This window comes from Thamnophis sirtalis, unplaced genomic scaffold (assembly GCF_051295495.1).
Source record: "Thamnophis sirtalis isolate CommonGarterSnake01/CBP01778 unplaced genomic scaffold, rThaSir2_p1.2 scaffold_3, whole genome shotgun sequence".
Taxonomy (NCBI): Eukaryota; Metazoa; Chordata; class Lepidosauria; order Squamata; family Natricidae; genus Thamnophis; species Thamnophis sirtalis.
In genome coordinates, this window is record NW_028261383.1 from 153,563,455 (window position 1) to 153,582,366 (window position 18,912).

The following is an 18,912-nucleotide window of genomic DNA, read 5'->3' on the forward strand; positions in this document are numbered from 1 at the left end:
CATCCAACAATAAACAGATGAATTTATAAAGACTTCTTTACTTGACTTTTGGTTTATTTTACATACTCTCATCATGAATAGAACTAATGGCCTGCCAGACTTACTGCATCACTTTCTGTGGATGTTACATACAGTATAGTCCAAAATCATATATATACATTGGCTGTGGGATGAGGTAATTATTCATTTATTTATTAAATTTATGTGCATCTCATCCTGCTACCGAAAGCTACTCTGCATGGCTTACAATGTACTACCTAGCTGCTACAGATACAGTAGTCCTTAACTTATGAATATAACTGAACCCAAAATTTCTGTTGCTAAATGAGACAATTAAGTGAGTTTTGCCCCAATTTATGATTTTTCCTGCCAGTTGTTAACTGAATCACTGCAGTTGTTAAGTTAGTAACCCAGTGGTTAAGTGAATCTGGATTCCCCATTGATTTGCTGGTCAGAAGGATGCAGAAGGTGATCATGTGACTCAGGGACATTGCAACCACCATAAATACTTGCCAGAATTTATGACATGTATTTTAATCACATGAGTATGGGAATGCTGCAACAGTTGTAAGTGTGAAAAATGATTATAAATCACTTTTTTTCAGTGCTTTTGTAACTTTGAAGGTCACTAAATAAATGGTTGTATGTTGAGAACTACCTGTAGTATGTCTCTCTTCAGTTTCTCTAAAATATGATAAATCACCTGTCAGCTTTGGAAACCATATTAACACTGGAAACTTCCATGCTGCCACATTCTTGTGCTTGGGAAATTAGTAGGGGCAATTTAGTAGAGGGAATGTAGTTAAACATAATAGCATTCTTCTTTTTAGTCAAGATCATGATATTCCTGCACCTGGAGGAGTGGTTGAAGTGATATCTCAAGTTAGGATGGATTGGGATTGGATTGGGATTGGACCATGTGATGGACTAATGGGTGCAGGGGATGGGTTCGTACTTTTGACTTACTGAGGAAAAGCTCGGAAATCTCAGATCCGGATTTTCCCAGAGGTATTTGTATCCCTACCCTAATAAATGGGAACTTTGAGAAATGCCTATTTCATAGTTTTTCATAGTTTTTCACTGGGTTTTCCGGAACACTGACATTAACTCAAATCCTAAGTAGTCAAACAGCACCCCAAAAGGGGGGCTGAGCCCCAGGACTGACCTGAAACTCAGGCGGTGCTAAGACTCAGCGAAGGTAGAGGGGAAAGAGAAGATCGCAGAAGGAGCCATGGGGACGGATACTGGAGAACTTATCGAGACCCAGTATTCTCCTTCTGAAGACATAGTGCGAGCACTTGAAGCTGCAGAGACAATATGAAGGCTAGGTGCTCAGCCCAAGGAGATGGATTCCTGGAAAAGTTGCCAGTCTGATCCAGCTCCAGAGATGGGACCGGAAGAAAGACCGCCTGAATATTGTTCCAACTCCAGCCCAATGCAGTCAACCCATGAGCTCGAATGGAGGGATATGAGAATTTTGGGGTCTGACACTCCTGAGATTGGAACCTGTTGCCTCCATCTCAAAGCCAGTCGTTGACAGGACTCCCAGAAAATTTTGAATGACTTGAAGTGGGAAGTTATGCACTGCGGTTCCAACCTCCTCAAGAGAGATGGAATTTAACGCAGCCCATGTTCAGTTTTCCTGATCCAGAATCTGGTGGTAGAACTAGCGTGGCATTGACACCTTTCTACTTTAAGATGACTGAGGGATTGGCTCAGTGCAACAGGGTCAAGCAACAGGAGGGAGACAGCAGATGCAGTCGGCATTGGGAATTCTACAACTGTCAGTTTACCCCTCCTCGCAAACCTACCTTCATGCTGCCCCCTTGGCGGAATGTATCCCCTAGGCTGGGTATTCTATCCCAGCCATGGGTGGGTCCAGTGCCAGAGGATGCCAGCACCGTTTACTCCACCTTTTTCGGGATCACCATAGGCCCAATATGCCCCAATGATCCCAGCATAGCAATGGGGTCTGATCCAGCAGCCTGCTGGAGACCCCTCCTGTTGCAACTCAATAACCAGTGCAGCAGCCAGCCCCTGTCCAGCCACCAGCCACAATCTAGAAGCCAGCAGCTGCAGTGCCCCAGATTCCAGCTCAGCCATCAGTGTTTTCCCCACCGCAGCATCCCAACAGGTCCCTGCCCGACTTCCCAGAGTAGCACACCAGCAAGATCCTGCCCCATTGCCGGTCGCCGAGGCAATTCCACTAGCAAGACCACCGCCACCATGGTTTAGAGCAACTTTTGATGGTAAGCCTGCCAAACTGGCTTACTTTCTCGGCTGAGTTTGGGCTCATATAGACCAATACGGAGAACAATACGAAACAGATTGTGACTTAATATCAGCAATCACAGAGGGAATTAATGAAGGAGATGCTTCTGACTGGGTAGCCCAGCTGCAGAATGAGGGGGCTGCTGAACTAAATGATGTTGAGGGTTTTGTTGAATTGCTTCAGGCAAGATTTGAAGACCCTGGCCGAATCAATGAAAACAAAGCCACAATAAAAGTGATGAAGCAAGGTAACTTACCCCTAAAAGACTTCCTATGGGACTTTAGATGGGTCACAGGGAACTTTGGACATTGGCCTGACAGAATACTCCTGCACTATTTTAAAGAGGCCATCAATCAAGAAGTCAGAAAAGCCTGTGGCGTCCGAGGGGTGCCAGAGCACCTACAAGACTGGTACACCATGTCGATAGCTCTGGATAGAGAGATTCACCCACGCCACAAATCCACAGCTGAGAGACCCGCACAGAGGACTTTAGCAAGATGCCCCTTGACCAAGCCAACAAAGTCTACTCCTATTCAACCCACAGGGGTCATCAAGTGCTATTGTTGCAGAAAAGCAGGTTATCGAGCTTCCAATGGCTACCAGAGGCAGAAGGGCTCCATGAAAGCCCCCAGATACCAGCCAGTTTGCCAGACAAGCCATCGAGGTTCCCCTCTCTACTGAAGAAAGCAAGGAACCTTCGGCCAAAAAGCTCTTCCAGGTGAGGCTAACGAGGAAGACGACCCGCTGGTGAGTGCAGCCACCACCCCCTTTTCAGTTAAAGTTGGTGGCACCTGAGAAAGTGGAGCAAGGAGAATTAAAAGCAGTGATAGATACAGGCTGTACCAGATGTTTAACTGAGCTTCCAATTGTTGAACAATTAGGGATAAAAACTAGAGCCTAAAATGCCCAATTAAGTTCAAACAGATAGATGGAATGTTAATTGGAGGAATCCCAGCCACCCAAATAATAGAACTGGATATATTAGAAATGGGAAGACATCGTGAACTTATATGATTTGTAGTGGCGCCAAGGATGTCAGAATCTGTCATATTATGCCTTGCTTGGCTTGACAAATGGGCCCCTACCATTAAATGCGAGGATGGATACCATAAAATCATAACTGGCATTAGCCCACTACCCCCTGTCCATCCTGACAGGAGGTTGCCAATCAAGCAGGGCCAACCACCAGAGGCATCCACCACCATGTCAGACTCAGCCATGGCATTTAGTGATGAGGAATGCAACATCCTCCCCCCTCAGCAAGCCACTGATTGTGCCATTGAATCAGAAAACAGGGCCAAGTTACCAAAACCAAGAATGTACTCCATGACATCTGCTGAAATGATGAAATTGAGAAAGTACACATTGATATCAACTTAGCCAGAGGATTCATTGAGACTGCAAAATCTAGAGTGGTAGCCCCAGTATTGTTTAAAGAGAAGAAAGATTGGGGGAGGTCTTAGATTATACGTTGATTTTAGGGGGTCAATTGAATTTGCCTATAAAATACATACCCCCTACTCCTAATGAAGGACTTGCTGAATCACTTGTCGAAAGGCAAGATTTTCACTAAGCTAGATTGAAGGGAAGCCTATTACCGAGTCCGCATAAAAGAGGGAGATGGCTTTTAACTGTCCGCTGGGCAATTTCCAATTCCATGTCACATCTTTTGAACTTCAACCCCCCTCCCCCGCAGTATTTATACAACTGATCAATGAGGTACAAATAAACACCTGTATAAGGGGGTTCTGGTTTAATTGGATAACATTCTCATATTCAGTGAAACTCTGGAAGAGCATATCAAACTAGTCAGACAAGTCCTGAAAAAATTTTTAGCTGCCATACTCTACACGAAGCTGTCAAAATGCGAATTCCATAAGGAATCTTTAGACTACTTGGGCTACCATGTCTAATCAAGGGATCAAAATGAAGTTGCAAAATGGAGTTGAACTTTGAAGTTGCACAAGCAACTTCAAAGCTTCCTGAGTTTTGCAAATTTTTATAGACAATTCATCCCTTCCTTCATGGAGGTGATGCTCCCTTGAACTGAGTTACTTAAAACCATCCCGTCTCCGACCAAGCCAAAACCTAGCCAACCTCTTGCTTGGACAATGGACTGTTAAAAATTCTTTGAACATTTAAAGTGCCTGTTTGCAGCGGATCTTCCTGCATCCTGATCCAAATAAATCCTTTACAGTCCATGCCGACACTAGTGACATGGCTGTAGCAGCTGTTCTACTCCAAAAGAACTTTCAAAACAAATTAATGCCTTATGCTTATGTGTCAAAAAAGATAACGGACACTGAACACAGATAGGTGGTCTGGGAGAAAGAGGTTTTTGCAGTGTGATGGGCTCTCTTATCCTGGAGACATTTTCTAGAGGGGGCTAAGGAGCCTTTCAAAGTGTGGACTGATCATAAAAACCTCAAGGTTGTGAAGACCCCTCGGAAACTTTCTCCCAAACAAGTTCGTTGGGTTCAGTATTTCAAATGCTTTAACTTCAAACTAAAATACTGTATATTCGGGTGGGGGAGGGGGGAAATTTTGGCTGAATTGAAAGCTGCACTGTGAAATAATACCTGGTTTAAAGAAAACCAAATGGACTTAACGTGGCTTGGGAAGGAAGGAAGATTTATGTGCCAAGCTGCATGTGATTAATGGTGCTAAAACAGAGTCATGTTTCTCAACTGAGGGACACTTTGGATTTTTAAAAAGCCTCCATTTGGTTAGGAGACAATTCTGGTGGCCAAGAAAATCTAATGTAGAGAACAATGTTAAAAGCTGCGCTATTTGTGCCACCATGAAAACCAGATTAGGGAAATCTCCTGGGTTTTTCCAGCAAGTTGCCGAACCCACAAAACCCTGGGAGGAGATTGCAATGGACTTTATTGTCGAACTCCCAGAAAGTGGAGGAAATACGGTAATTTGAACTGTCATTGTTTTATTCTCCAAACAAGCCTACTTCATCGCCTGCAACGGACTGCCTTCTGCCAAAAAGCTGGCAAAACTTTTCATGAACCAGGCTTTGTGGCATTCCATGGTGAGTAATATCAGACCGTGGAGTCCATTTACTGCTAAGTTCTGGAGAGAGTTCCTGAGGTTCATCGGATCGTCCCAGGGGCTTAGTTCAGCTTTTCATCCCCTGACTAGGTTCATCGGACCGTTCTACTGATCCAATGCAATGATAGAACAATACATTAGATGTTATGTAAATTATCATCAAGAAAATTGGGTGGATTTATTACTGTTCGCAGAAGTGGCGTATAATAATGCTGTACATAGTAGCACAGGGCTGACTCCTTTCCAAATAACTATTGGCATGGATTTTGTGCCTATGCCTGAATTACCTTGAGAACCCCTTATCTCCATGTCCCTAACATGGACATGGATATGGATAGCCTCATTACAAAAAGGGTGGGAGAATATGAAGAAAGCTTTAGCGGAAGCAGCTGAGAAATATAAAAAACAGGCAGACAAACACAGGTCTCTCCAACCATCCTTTTGAATAGGAGATAAAGTGTATTGGTCAACTAAATACCTAAGATTGAGGTTACCGAGCAAGGAATTCGGACCTAAATTCATCGGTCCTTTTCCTATAGTGAAAGTAATTAACCTTGTGACTGTCAAACTTAGCCTCCCTCAGATACTAGAGAAAATACATCCAGTGTTTCAGCTTATTGAAATCAGTGGCAGAATCTTCTTTAAGACCCATACCAGCTGCCTCTCTCCAACCTATGAAAGTGCCGGGTGAAACTCATTATGAAGTTAAGAAGATTCTTGACCCTAGATTGAATCGGGGTCGGTTATAGTATTTAGTACTCTGGAAAGAATACCCTTTGTCAGAAGCTACCTGGGTAAAAAGTTGAGATGTGAAGGCTGAAAGACTAGTGAAACTATTTCATGATAAATTTCCTGACAAGCAAAAGAATCATCCTGGGGAGGGGAGAGGGGGTTAAATATTTTGTTGGACATTACATTAACTCCTGTTTTGTGTTTTGTCTATTTCATTTTCCAGGATGTGCTTTTTCCTTGGGTGGGGGTGGGGGGACACCTGTCTGCTTTGGAAGCCATATTAACACTGGAAGCTTCCATGCTGCCACATTCTTGTGCTTGGAAAATTAGTAGGGGGAATTTAGTAGAGGGAATGTAGTTAGACATAATAGCATTCTTCTTTTTGGTCAAAATCATGGTATTCCTGCACCTGGAGGAGGAGTGATTGAAGTGATGTTTTGAGTTGGGATGGATTGGGATTGGTGAAGGACTGATGGGTGCAGGGGATGGGTTTGGTCTTTTGACTTACTGAGGGAAAACCCAGAAATCTCAGATCTAGGTTTTCCCAGATGTGCCTGTATATCTACTCTAATAAATGTCTCTGTGTTTTTCATTGGAGTTTGGGTTTTCCGGAATGCTGACATCAACCTGATCACATGTTTCTGTTACAAGAATGAAAATATAATTGTTTTCACATACCCAGTATTACTGAATCAAAGATGGAAAGCAGCTGGATTTTGATGGTGAAGGGCTGCTTATGTATGTTGCCAAAGTATGGGGTGAAGTAGTATTTCAGAAGGAAATTCAGAAAATAAACACCCGCCAGGAACTGTGGGACATAGAGAAAAACTCTACCTTAGTGACATACTGGCATCTCAATGTTCTGGCAAAGCATGCTGGTTACTAGCTCTCGGTTATGACTAAAGAATAACTTTCTTCTGGCCTATGATCTCAGAAGCTGGATTTGGCTGTCATTTTAATATCCTACAATGCTCAAATACTGTCCTCCAACACCAGCCCCTCTTTTGTTTAGTTTGAGTCAATCTGTCAGATTTCTGCAGCACACACTTACTGAGCGGCTCTGAGTTCCATCAACTCTACTCACTTTCAAACCCCCTTTTCCTGTAAAAATATATACATTAATCTAAAGTTTTAAATTGAACATCTCTTAGGGAAATGACCTTTTTTTGCATCAAGTATGTCTCAGGAGAAATGTTATAACTCATTCACTCAAGGCTAGAGAACTCTGGGAAATTGAAATGGTAGCCTTTGGTCACCCAGGGCTTCTTAAAACAGTATTGCTATTTACTCCCTTGGCCAGCTAAGACATTTTAAGGTTACCAGTCCAGCTAAGTCTTGTGGGAAAATCCAATAGTCCCCAAGCACATTTCTAATTTACAGAGAGGCCAGATAAAACCATCCAGTCAATGGAAACTTAATGTGTTTCTCTCACCTCAACCAGTTTTCGGATGACGTAATTCCAGCGGATGTATGGATCTCTATAAGGAAAGGAGCAGGAATTGAGTTAAGATATAACAGAGTAGTTCCCTTTTCTTGGAAAATACAATGGTTACAAGGTTGCTCTGGGGGCATGAACTGTATCTCCTGAAGCCCATTTTGCCCATTTTGCCCATTCTTTTTCTCACAGAGCTGAGAAACCAGGGAGCCCAAAAAGACAATATGCAAGGAGGTACCTTGGATAGCTCTTTCTGTAGATCAAAGTAGGGCAGAAGAGAAAATATAAGTAGGTTGAGAATTCAGGACAGCTTATCTTCCCTGGAGTCGGGGAGAAAGAAGCAAAGGAATGGTTGAAAGTACATAGAGAAACAGCAGTTTGTACACTGAAGAAATAGTTGCCCTGGAGCTTCCATGTTGCTCAAGTGCAGGCATCTCCTCTCTGCATAGCATTTTAGCAGGAAGAATGCAAAGCTTAATCTGTACCTGACGATAGCAATAGCAATAGCAGTTAGTCTTACAGTATATTCCGCTTCATAAAGCTTTACAGTCCTCTCTAAATGGTTCACAACAATCTGGGTCCTCATTTTAACAACCTTGGAAGGATGGAAGATCAACCTTGAGCTGGTGAAAATCAAACATCTAGCAGTCGGCAAAATCTGCCTGCAATGCTGCATACTAAACACTGTGCCACCACAGCTCTTCTTATTAGGATATTTCTTATGTACAAAAAGTAGCTTATGATACATCTTATGTACAAATAGTAGTTAAGTTGTGATACAGGATGCAGAATTCAGCTTTCTGAAAATCTGCCTCCATTGGTATACAAAAGCAACAAACAAAGAAAGCTTTTCTCATGCACTCACAAGTATATCTATAGGGAAAAATTCAATTAATAAAATCTTGCACAGTGTGTCAGATTGTTTCTTTAATTTTTGAGCTGCTTTGAATCCTGATAAAAAAGACAAATAAATAGCCAAATAAATAAATCACCTATGTTCTGCAGCTGTTCATGCTAAATAAAATCTGGCAAATAGGAGAAATTGTCATTTGTGAGGAATTTGGAGAAATTTACTTGACCCAGCCAAGTGGTTTCCTTTGCTTTGCATCCATATTACTTTTCTTAGAATTTTGCAACACTTAAAATCTATTACAACATCTACCATATCAAATCACTGACAGGCAAATAGAAAGTGTAATCCAATTCTTCCATAGGTTGAGAAAGTCTGTGATAACAATTAGCATGTGGAGGCCAAAGCTTACTTGATTATCTTATGCTACAACTTCAGATGATGCAATTGGTGGAAAATCAGTTTGGGGTCTATGGGGGTGACTTTTAGTTATCGTAATCAGCACTAAGAGCCTCCAAGTCAAACTCACCAACTTGGTTCCTGGCATGGAGAAGAGGAGGCATTGATTCTCGCAGAAATGCGTAGCTTTTCATCAGGAACCGGACCTATGGCACAGAGGGAAACGAGAAAGAAAACAGTGTGAAGTTGAATCATGTTGTAGATATCCTTGCAGAGGATTTAAGTATTCAGCTATTTCACCTACTTGGCCTTTGGTACCATCCTTGTGGCTATTCAAAGAAAGGAATTTCACCCATTAGCTCAGCAGGATGGGGTGATCCAAAAAGTCTCAAATGTTCCCATGGTGGATCCCATGGATCCCATGCTGCTCCAGACTATCTATCTAGACTTTTCAGACAGAAATGGCCCCTGCTTACTCACTTGGCTAACTGTCAGCTATACTGCCTGCTGATCTTTCTGCTCAACGTCTTGCTTGGATGAAATCTGTTTACCTTCCGGCTCACAAGAAGAATATATTTTTCAGACAATGGCAAGTGCTACTGTAAGCATTTATACATGACATATACATGACGATGTCTGCTAAGGACCATAACTTCTGCCATAAGATGTTTAAAAATGTACTGTATATCTTCTTCAGGGCAATGTGTAGTGAAGTATATATCTTTAACCTGGCCTACCCTTAATGACTCTATTTGGGGTTTGCCCAGGTCATTCAGAGTATACCAGCAGTGGTGGGATTCAAATAATTTAAAACCAGTTCTCTGCCCTAATGATTTCTTCCAACAACCAGTTCACCAAACTGCTCAGAAAGTTAACAACTGGTTCTCCCAAAATGGTGCGAACTGGCTGAATCCCACCACCAGATGCCAGACAGGAGAAAGCTATCTTAAAACTGGAGTGAGGTGGCATGTCTTCTCTGTACAATGGCAAATATATGGTTTGTGTATGGAAGTATACATTAATGCTACAGGGGGGGCTTTCTAGCACTTGCTACTAGCTATATGTTCCACACTGAGATGTCCTGGGGCAACCGGAATTCCTTCATAAGTCCAACCTCACTTCAAACGTCAACCTTAGCTTCTCCCATTTCTGTTTAAGAACTCCTTTCCCCTGTACCCACTTTCTTTGTGCTGCCCCAGTGCCATACCTGCTCAAAGAGGACAATTTTACGGGAGGCAATTCCCAAATTAGAGTAGACAATAATATAGACAGGAAAGAATCCCAGCACTGCAGCATGGCAGAGCAGCACCAGGAACACCAAGGTGGCCGTCAAGAGGTTGGGGAACCTGGTCGTCTTCAAGCAGCCTGACCACATTTGCAGGGCCTGATAGGGCACAAATAAGGTGTAGAGGAACATGCAGAGCCAGGCCAAGAGTGCTGTGGGCAGCTGTCGAAAGCTATTGATAAAGAGCTCGAAATCCAAAACAAGACTGTGGAAGAAAAAGAAGAAAAAGTATTCTAAGGATGCTGCCCAAAAGATGAGGATGTTTCAAGTGAAATAAGCGGTTTCTCTGGGTTATCCCCAATATTCAATGGCATGACTGATGAAAAGTGAAGGGGATTGGTCCTGCTATTTTGAGGAAGGAAACTCATGAAAGTTCCCATGAACTCTTCAAAATAGTCAGAACAGAGTTAAAATGATGGAAAACCCACCTCCAACTGAAAAAATTATGATCAGTTCCCCTCATTTGTTTCATAATCTTTGTTTCACAACAGAATTAGTTAACTAGTAGATGGCAGTTTTAAGTTAGCACCTATGGTTATAATCTATGGCTCCCTTATATTCCGAGGAGAGTTTCCTGCAACAGTTGTGACAGTTGAAACCATTAAGCAGCAAGGCCCATAGTGACTATACACTATACACTTTATTTGATCTGCATGGCTACATAACCATCCTCTGCTACCAATCTGTATGGCTGTATAATAACCCTCTACCATTTCTATAGAATAAAACAGAACTTCTAACAATGCTTCAGCTTCTACAGAACGTCTGGTGATTTCAAGGATTTGCCTATCATGGACATTTCCTTATCCTTCTTTTCCTTTGAGGAATTATTTCATTTGTAAGGCTTCCCAATTAAAAAATGGCCCATGGCAGCATACAACATTAAAAACAAATAAACATTACAGTGAGGGGAATGGCCAAAAGGCTGGAATGATGCCAGAACCAGATTTTTCATAGGCCGATGGAGACTTCCCATGAATGAAGGCAAAAATACGTATCCCAGGATAATGTTGGGGGATTCAATCAGGGTCAATTGCCAGGACTGGAGGTTTGATCTTCCAAGCTTCAGACTCGTGCTGGAGCAAATCCTCAGGGAACTCCTCTCTCACCTCAATGTTTTTTTGAATGTTTTCATATCCCATCCTCTCTGAAAGGATTAGTTTCCTTCATTTAATATATTTCACTGTTCCGATTTTCTATATTTTCCCATTCCTCTTTAATAGTAAATTTAGCCTGATTTTCTTTAAAGTCAATCTGTCAATTAATCAATTTACTTATTTTTTTGACCACTGGTCAAGTGGAATGGAATATAGTACAAATACAAATCATGACAACAAATGGCAGTTGCATACAATGTGAAACAACGCATATGCTCAGCCATGAACACGTCCAGAGAAAGATCCAAAAGGTAACAAGATTCATTCAGAAGGAGGAGTAGAAGAAGTGTATCTGTGTAACTAGATGACTAGCATAGAGGAGTGTATTTGGATGCCTAGCAAATGTGGCACCAATGGAGGCATTCCTCACTTAGGCTTAATCTCTAGGCGGGCATAGGAGGATCCCAAGAGTTACTGTTTAACAGGAGCACAAAGAAGAACAAATTCCATTTTCTTTTCAGCTAGTATATGAACAGTGACAAGTGGGAGGAGATGCAGCAGGGTCAAGCTGCCTGCAAAGCCCCAAGGATGTTAAACTTTGGATGGAACCTAAGGTAAATATTAGGTAGATATGTTCTACCGAGGTGGCGCGGTGGTTAAATGCAGCACTGCAGGCTACTTCAGCTGACTGCTAGATCAGCAGTTCAGCGGTTCAAATCTCACCGGCTCAGGGTTGACTCAGCCTTCCATCCTTCCGAGGTGGGTAAAATGAGGACCCGGATTGTTGTTGGGGGCAATATGCTGACTCTGTAAACCGCTTAGAGAGGGCTGAAAGCCCTATGAAGCGGTATATAAGTCTACTGCTATTGCTATTGCTATTCTTAGGATTCCTACTGTGTCCCTTAGCACAGTTTAGTTTAGTTTAGTTTAGTTTATTATTTATAGGCCGCCCTTTTCCCTGAGGGGACTCAGGGCGGCTTACAATTTATAGGGAAGGGGATACAAGACAGTAAAACAATAAACATGAAAACAGTGCAAGTAAAAATAAAACACAACATTCATCATTCGGGTGGGGACAGATTACGATCTTTATCCCCAGGCCTGACGGGATAGCCAGGTCTTGAGGGCTGTGCGGAAGGTCTGGAGGGTGGTGAGGGTACGAATCTCCACGGGGAGATCGTTCCAAAGGGTCGGAGTTACTACTGAAAAGGCTCTCCTCCGTGTAGTTGCCAGTCGACACTGACTGGCAGATGGAACTCGGAGGAGGCCTAATCTGTGCGATCGAATAGGTCGCAAGGAGGTAATTGGCAGGAGGCGGTCTCTCAAGTACGCAGATCCACTGCCATAAAGGGCTTTATGGGTGGTAAGTAGGACCTTGAAGCGCACCCGGAGATCAACAGGTAGCCAGCGCAGCTCGCAGAGGATGGGTGTTATGTGGGTGAACCGAGGTGCACCCACAATCACTTGCGTGGCCGCATTCTGTACTAGCTGAAGTCGCCGGATGCTCTTCAAGGGCAGCCCCATGTAGAGCACATTGTAGAGCACAAAACAAATAGCATCATATACCCACAATTAACATACATCAGAGGACAGACCTTCTACCCCACCCCCTCTTCTGAATCATACCGTCCTTCATCGATGGAATCCACAGTGATTTGTTTGAGGACAAAGATACAGAGCATGGCCACAAATATGTGATGGATTGTGCGGAAATGTTCCACCTCCAGAAATGTGCTGTAAAAGAGAGACAAGTTGCCAGCAAGTAAGTAATAGAAATTGAGAGAGATGAGTAGCTGGAGATCATTGGACAAAACCTGGGAACCAAAGATTTTCATTTGCTCTTCTTGTAGTTTCACTTGTACAAAAGAAATAACATTCTAGGGGCTGGGGGTGGGGGAAATGTTCCATCTCTACATTTAGAGATGTAGTCTCTCAGGTAGTCCTCAACATATGACCGCAACTGAGCCCTTGGACCAAGCAGGAATCTCTCTCCTGCTGAGACTACAAATCGCCTTATTCTAATATGCTTGTAATATCTCTTTGTACTATTGTGCTAATCAACCTAATCCTTTCAAAAATACTTCATTTTGTTTGCCATCTGCAGTATTGACTTTTTTATACTCTTCTTCTTCGCCAACAGTGGAATATCAGCTTTATTTGCCTAAGGCCACTTTTAGAACCTGGGGCCTTAGAGATCCGACTACTTTGCACATTGTCCCTCTGACTAAGTCTTGTTCATATCATAGCCAGGCATACTTACTCAAACAAGGACCACTGAGGGACAAAGACTTTCTTCTTCAGTAGCTGACCCTTCTCTCTGCAAGATAAGATTTCAAAGCAGGTAATATTTAGTATCTCTCTCAAAATCCTTCTCACCTCTTAGAAGGGGGGTAAAGGTAAGAGTCCCTGAGGATTTTACTCCACAGTCAGTGATGACTCTTGGAGGCAGTGCCCATCTCTGTTTCAAGGCCATTGAGCCAGCACTGCCTGGTGACTCTATTTTCCCCATCCCTGTTCCAAAATCTATTGAAAAGAACCGCTTCCACCTGCTTTCCTGCTTTGCTGGAATGACGCTCAATTGCTGGGGTCTGGAATGAGCTGCTTCTTCCAAGGTCTTGTCTAATAGATCACTCAGCTGATTGTGTACCTCTTCTAGTACCTTCGCCTTCATTACCTACCAACAAAACAGAGGGAATTTAATGATGCCCAGGCCTGTCATAGATTCCTGGAATGCATTTAGGAGATGGACACTGTCAGGGAATTGCACAAATGTTGGACTCAGATGCTGACATGAACTTGCAGTTTTATAGAAATAAATATGTGTACAGTAGGAACATTATGAGGTAAATTGCAGATAACACACAGGGCACATAGAGGAAACTCCCCCTTTACTCTCATAGCAACCAATCACAACTTAGATTGCCTCGTGCAGTGGCCAGCTCTCCTCAACCAATTAGCTATAACTGTGTGTTCTTACTCATTGTCTGGGTGCTTCCCTTCTTTGATCTGTTACAGAAGCAACCTTGCCCAGATAGCCTAATAAACTTACAGACCTAATCCTCTATGACAAGGATAGAGACCATGGGATTGTGGGGCCATAGAATCAAGGGTGAGCTTCAAAAATTTTAGCAAGGGGTTCTCTGCCCGCTTGCTGGGTGGGCGTGACCATGATGGGCATGGCCTAGTCAGCCTCCTGCACTACCGGAGGGGAGGGGGTTTGCCCTCCCTGGGCTCCAGAGGCTTTCCTCGATCGTCCAGAAGGGCGAAAATGGCCTCCCCAGTCTCTGGAGGCCCTCTGGAGGCCAGAAACGGGCCTATTTCTGGCCTTCCTGAACTTCCAATAGGCCCATTTTTCACTTTCCCTGAGCCTCCCCGCGTTCCCTGCACTTACCAGCATCCAAAACGGGCCACATGGGGACTCCTGAGAGGGGTGATGAGGGGTGGACGGGCCAGCCAGGAGTGGGATTTGTGGGTTCTCTGAACTGCACAGAATTTTAGCTAGAGGTTCTCTTGAACTTCTGCAAACCCCCCAGCAGCCCATCCCTGCATAGAATTGACCATTTTTATTACTCTTGATAATTTATCATTTAGGGATAATATTTGTTTCTCTCTATTGTCCTGCTTTTATTATTACCTATTGTAATATCTATTACAATACCTCCAGGTGTCTCTTCCATTGGATGTGGGCAGTAATTTTCTCCAGGTGTTCAGCTTCTGCTAGAGAATTAGAAACAGCTTCACTTTAAAAGCATGATTTCACATTGGGTGAATGGAGGAAGTCAGTTCATTGCTTGGATTAGACAGAAATCTTCCCTTAGTACAGATTTTTTTTTCTAAATGGCTACTCGAAATTTCAAGCATTTGTTTCCCCACTCTTCCCATCGTCTTTCCTTTGGAATGGATAAAACAGTCCAAAAAGATCTCTAACAGGTTTCTGAAGTATTTTATATGGCATGTTTTTATTCAGTTTTGTAGCTTTTTTAAAAAGCAGATTTCCACACTATAGAAACCTATTTTTACCAGCAGATCCGCAAGTCTATGTTTATTCTACAATTCTATTTTGCTTAATTATTAAATAAAACAGCACAAAACATTATTATATCGTTCTAGTAGATATGGAGGAAGGAATATTTTCAGTACCTGTGACCAATATTAGAGTTTAGTACAAGTAGCTTTTTTAAAAACCAGATTTCCACACTATAGAAACCTATTTTAACCAGCAGATCCACAAGTCTATGTTTATCCTACAATTCTATTTTGCTTAATTATTAAATAAAACAGCATAAAACATTATTATATCATTCTAGAAGATATGGAGGAAGGAATATTTTTAGTACCTGTGACCAATATTAGAGTTTAGTACAAGTAGTCCTCAACTTACAACCATTAATTTAGTGACTATTTGAAGTTACAATGAGACTTGAAAAAAGTGACTCATGACCATTTTTCACACTTACAATCATTGCAGCATCCCCATAGGCACGGGATTAAAATTTGGACATTTAGCAACTGGCATGTATTTGATGGTTGCAGTGTACTGGGGTCATTAGATCCCCTTTTGTGATCCTCTGACAAGCAAAGTCGATGGGGAAGACAGATTCACTTAACAAGAGTGTTACTAACAATTGCAGTGATTCACTTAACATTGGCAAGAAAGGTCATAAAATGGGACAAAACTTACTTAACAACTGTTTTGCTTAGCAATGGAAATTTTGAGTTCAATTGTGATTGTACTTTGAGGACTATCTGTATATAAACTAACATGAAAAGGGTCTTGAAGCAAAATGCTAACTTAAACCAAAGAAAAATGATAGGAAACTGTTTTTGTTAATTGGGAAATATCTTACCTGATCTCAAATGCAATGTTAATTATATAAATGTGCAATTCTGAATAACCCTTTTAGAATGGATCCAAGAAAATGTACACCAAAAATTGGCTCTAATAGCGATTAAAAAGGAGCTGATGAAAAATTTGAAATGTTTTCTTTGTAACTAGTCAACTAATTAAGGTGTTCCTTGTTTCTCTTCAACTAAATGCTTGCATTGTTTTGTCTTTGAAGACTGAACAAAAAATAAAGGCACACCTGCTCTTCATGCAAAACTCTTAAGTTTTTTGTCCATATTATTTCTTACTGATGTGTGAATCAATCATTATCGGATGCTTGCCTCTCTGCCCCACTTCATAGGTTGATGTCAGGCCCAAAACCAAGAATGACATGCAGTGATTCTTCCCAGCTGAGTTCTTTATTATTTCAGACCTATAGACAGAATCTTGCCAAACCTTGGACTCTTCTATCTGCATCTATAATACACTATTAGGGAAGGGCTGTCTTCAGCCTCTTTCTCTCACACATAATGTCTGGACTGAACTGTCTCTTACTGCTTTGTGAAGGCACCTCTTTCCTCCTGAGAATCCTACTTCTTACTACATTCCACACATCTGGAATGATTAAAGATTGCATCTGCCATCCTTTCTGTAGAACCCATTGATACAACTTCCCTCTATTTCCTTCTTCCTTTAATGTACATTTGATCATCTCCTGTTCCAGAATCCCTTCCATCCGTACATTTACTTTATGAATATCTGTATTAAGGAGAATACATACAACATACACTATTCTTCTTACAAAAGTTCTGCAGTTTTTTAGCATGGGTTCAGAATGGCAGGAGATTCTTGGAATTGAACTCCAAACATTTGGGGGGCATTACTTAACTCTCTAATGAAGTAATATAAGTTTTTTTTTTGCTGTGGCTCTCAAAATGCTAATCTCTGCATAGTATTACCTAATTCCAAGACCTAATTCAAAATACTCAAATGATTTATCCACAGCAAGGATGTCCCCTTATTCATCCAACAAAAAATATCCTCCATCCCCCTTCATACCATGGAGCAATTGTGTTTCCTCTTCCCTCCTGGTCTTCTCCTGAGAGCTTCTTTGCTTCATCTCTCTATTGCTCATTTCACTTGGGTCCATAATGGTTCTGAAAGTAGAATTTCTTAGGTTAATTTCACACTCTAGCCCAACAGTCAGCTAACTAATTCACTGGGGCCAGGAGGTGGGGGGTAGGGTGGAAAAAGCCTCTGGGGTTAGAACTTTGCAGTTCTTTAATGCATCAATGAGGTAGCTAATGTCAGATAGTGATAGCAAAGCTAAAGAGGGCTGACCTCCCTTCCCTGATTAGCAAGTTATATATTTTCAGCTGAACTTTGCACAGAAAAAAGTTGCAATGGGGCCAGGTTTTCAAGATCTTCCATAATTGACACTGTTTTATTGTCTAAATTAAACTAGCAAATATTTATTTCTTACAGTTGAAACAATTTCATCTGAGAGTCAGTGCAAAGGAGTTATTTATTTCCCAAGTCCTATGATTTGAGAATATATCAAGAATAGATTTTATTTGACAAACACTTTAATTCAGATGCATTTCCCCCAACACATACAAAGCCAGAATTGAGAAGACACAAATAGAAAGCAGATGTTGCCTCTGAAAAGAAGCTGAAGAGAGTGGACCACCTTGTGAGCTACAAGAAGCTTTCACAGACTGACAACAAACAATCACATAACAAAGTAGCAACAACAAGACATTGGGATATTACAATTTAGTCATTTTTAGTCATTTATTTGACATTTATAGGCCGCCCTTTTCCCTGAGGGGACTCAGGGCGGCTTACAATTAATAGGAAGGGAGTGCAAGACAAAACACAAGAAAAAAAATGTGAATAAAAAAATAAACCAGTAAAACACAACATTCATTCAGCATTCGGGTGGGGCGAGGTTAGGGTCTTATCCCCAGGCCTGACGGGATAGCCAGATCTTGAGGGCTGTGCGGAAGGTCTGGACGGTGGTGAGGGTGCGAATCTCCACGGGGAGATCGTTCCAAAGCGTCGGAGCTGCAACTGAGAAGGCTCTCCTCCGCGTAGTCGCCAGATGGCACTGACTGGCGGATGGAATTCGGAGGAGGCCTACTCTATGCGATCTGATGGGACGGAGGGAGGTAATTGGCAGAAGGCGGTCTCTCAAATAGTCAGATCCACTACCATGGAGGGCTTTATGAATGGTGAGTAGCACCTTGAAGCGCACCCGGAGATCAACAGGTAGCCAGCGCAGCTCACGGAGGATCGGTGTTATGTGGGCGAACCGTGGTGCGCCCACAATCACTCGCGCGGCCGCATTCTGGACTAAGAAGAAATATATTCAAGAAATATATTCATGAAAAATGGGCCATCTTTGGGAAGTTTGCAGAATGCAAAAACTTTTTTTTTCCTTTTGGAAAGCTCTTTCACTGATTGATGAGAATTACATTGATCAAGTGCTGTGCCAGCAGAAATACCTACCTATCTATTGTATTTCTCTCTATCTCTATTTCTCTCTCTCTATCCCTCTACCTACCTACCTACCTACTTACCTACCTACCTACCTACCTACCTACCTACCTACCTACCTACCTACACACACTCTCTCCCTACCTACTGTATTTCTCTCTCTCTCTCTTTATCTACCTAACTACTCTCTCTCCCTACCTATGTACTGTATCTATCTATCTATCTATCTATCTATCTATCTATCTATCTATCTATCTATCTATCTATCTATCTATCTATCTATCTATCCCTTTACCTACCTACCTACCTATCTCCCTACCTACTCTCTCTCTCCCTATCTATGTACTGTATTTCTCTCTCTCTATCCCTCTACCTACCAACCTACCTACTCTCTCTCCCTTCCTATCTACTGTATTTCTCTCTCTCTCTCTTTCTTTCTATTTTTCTCTCTCTATCCC

At 42.1% G+C, this 18,912-nt stretch overlaps 1 protein-coding gene across 1 annotated transcript in view; it reads right to left on the reverse strand.

The window, feature by feature from the left end:
* LOC106557336 (sterol O-acyltransferase 2) overlaps positions 1-18,912 on the reverse strand; it is a 60,861-nt gene that overhangs the window by 18,207 nt on the left and 23,742 nt on the right. Inside the window, exons 2-11 of the mRNA XM_087710487.1 lie at positions 17,015-17,112; positions 14,789-14,844; positions 13,677-13,804; positions 13,391-13,447; positions 12,757-12,864; positions 9,956-10,238; positions 8,879-8,954; positions 7,738-7,819; positions 7,497-7,542; positions 6,743-6,872 (exon numbers count right to left, since the gene is read on the reverse strand). Of these exons, the coding sequence (XP_087566613.1) occupies positions 6,743-6,872; positions 7,497-7,542; positions 7,738-7,819; positions 8,879-8,954; positions 9,956-10,238; positions 12,757-12,864; positions 13,391-13,447; positions 13,677-13,804; positions 14,789-14,844; positions 17,015-17,105 (1,057 nt within the window). The 5' untranslated portion in view covers positions 17,106-17,112. The remainder of the gene's footprint in view (positions 1-6,742; positions 6,873-7,496; positions 7,543-7,737; positions 7,820-8,878; positions 8,955-9,955; positions 10,239-12,756; positions 12,865-13,390; positions 13,448-13,676; positions 13,805-14,788; positions 14,845-17,014; positions 17,113-18,912) is intronic.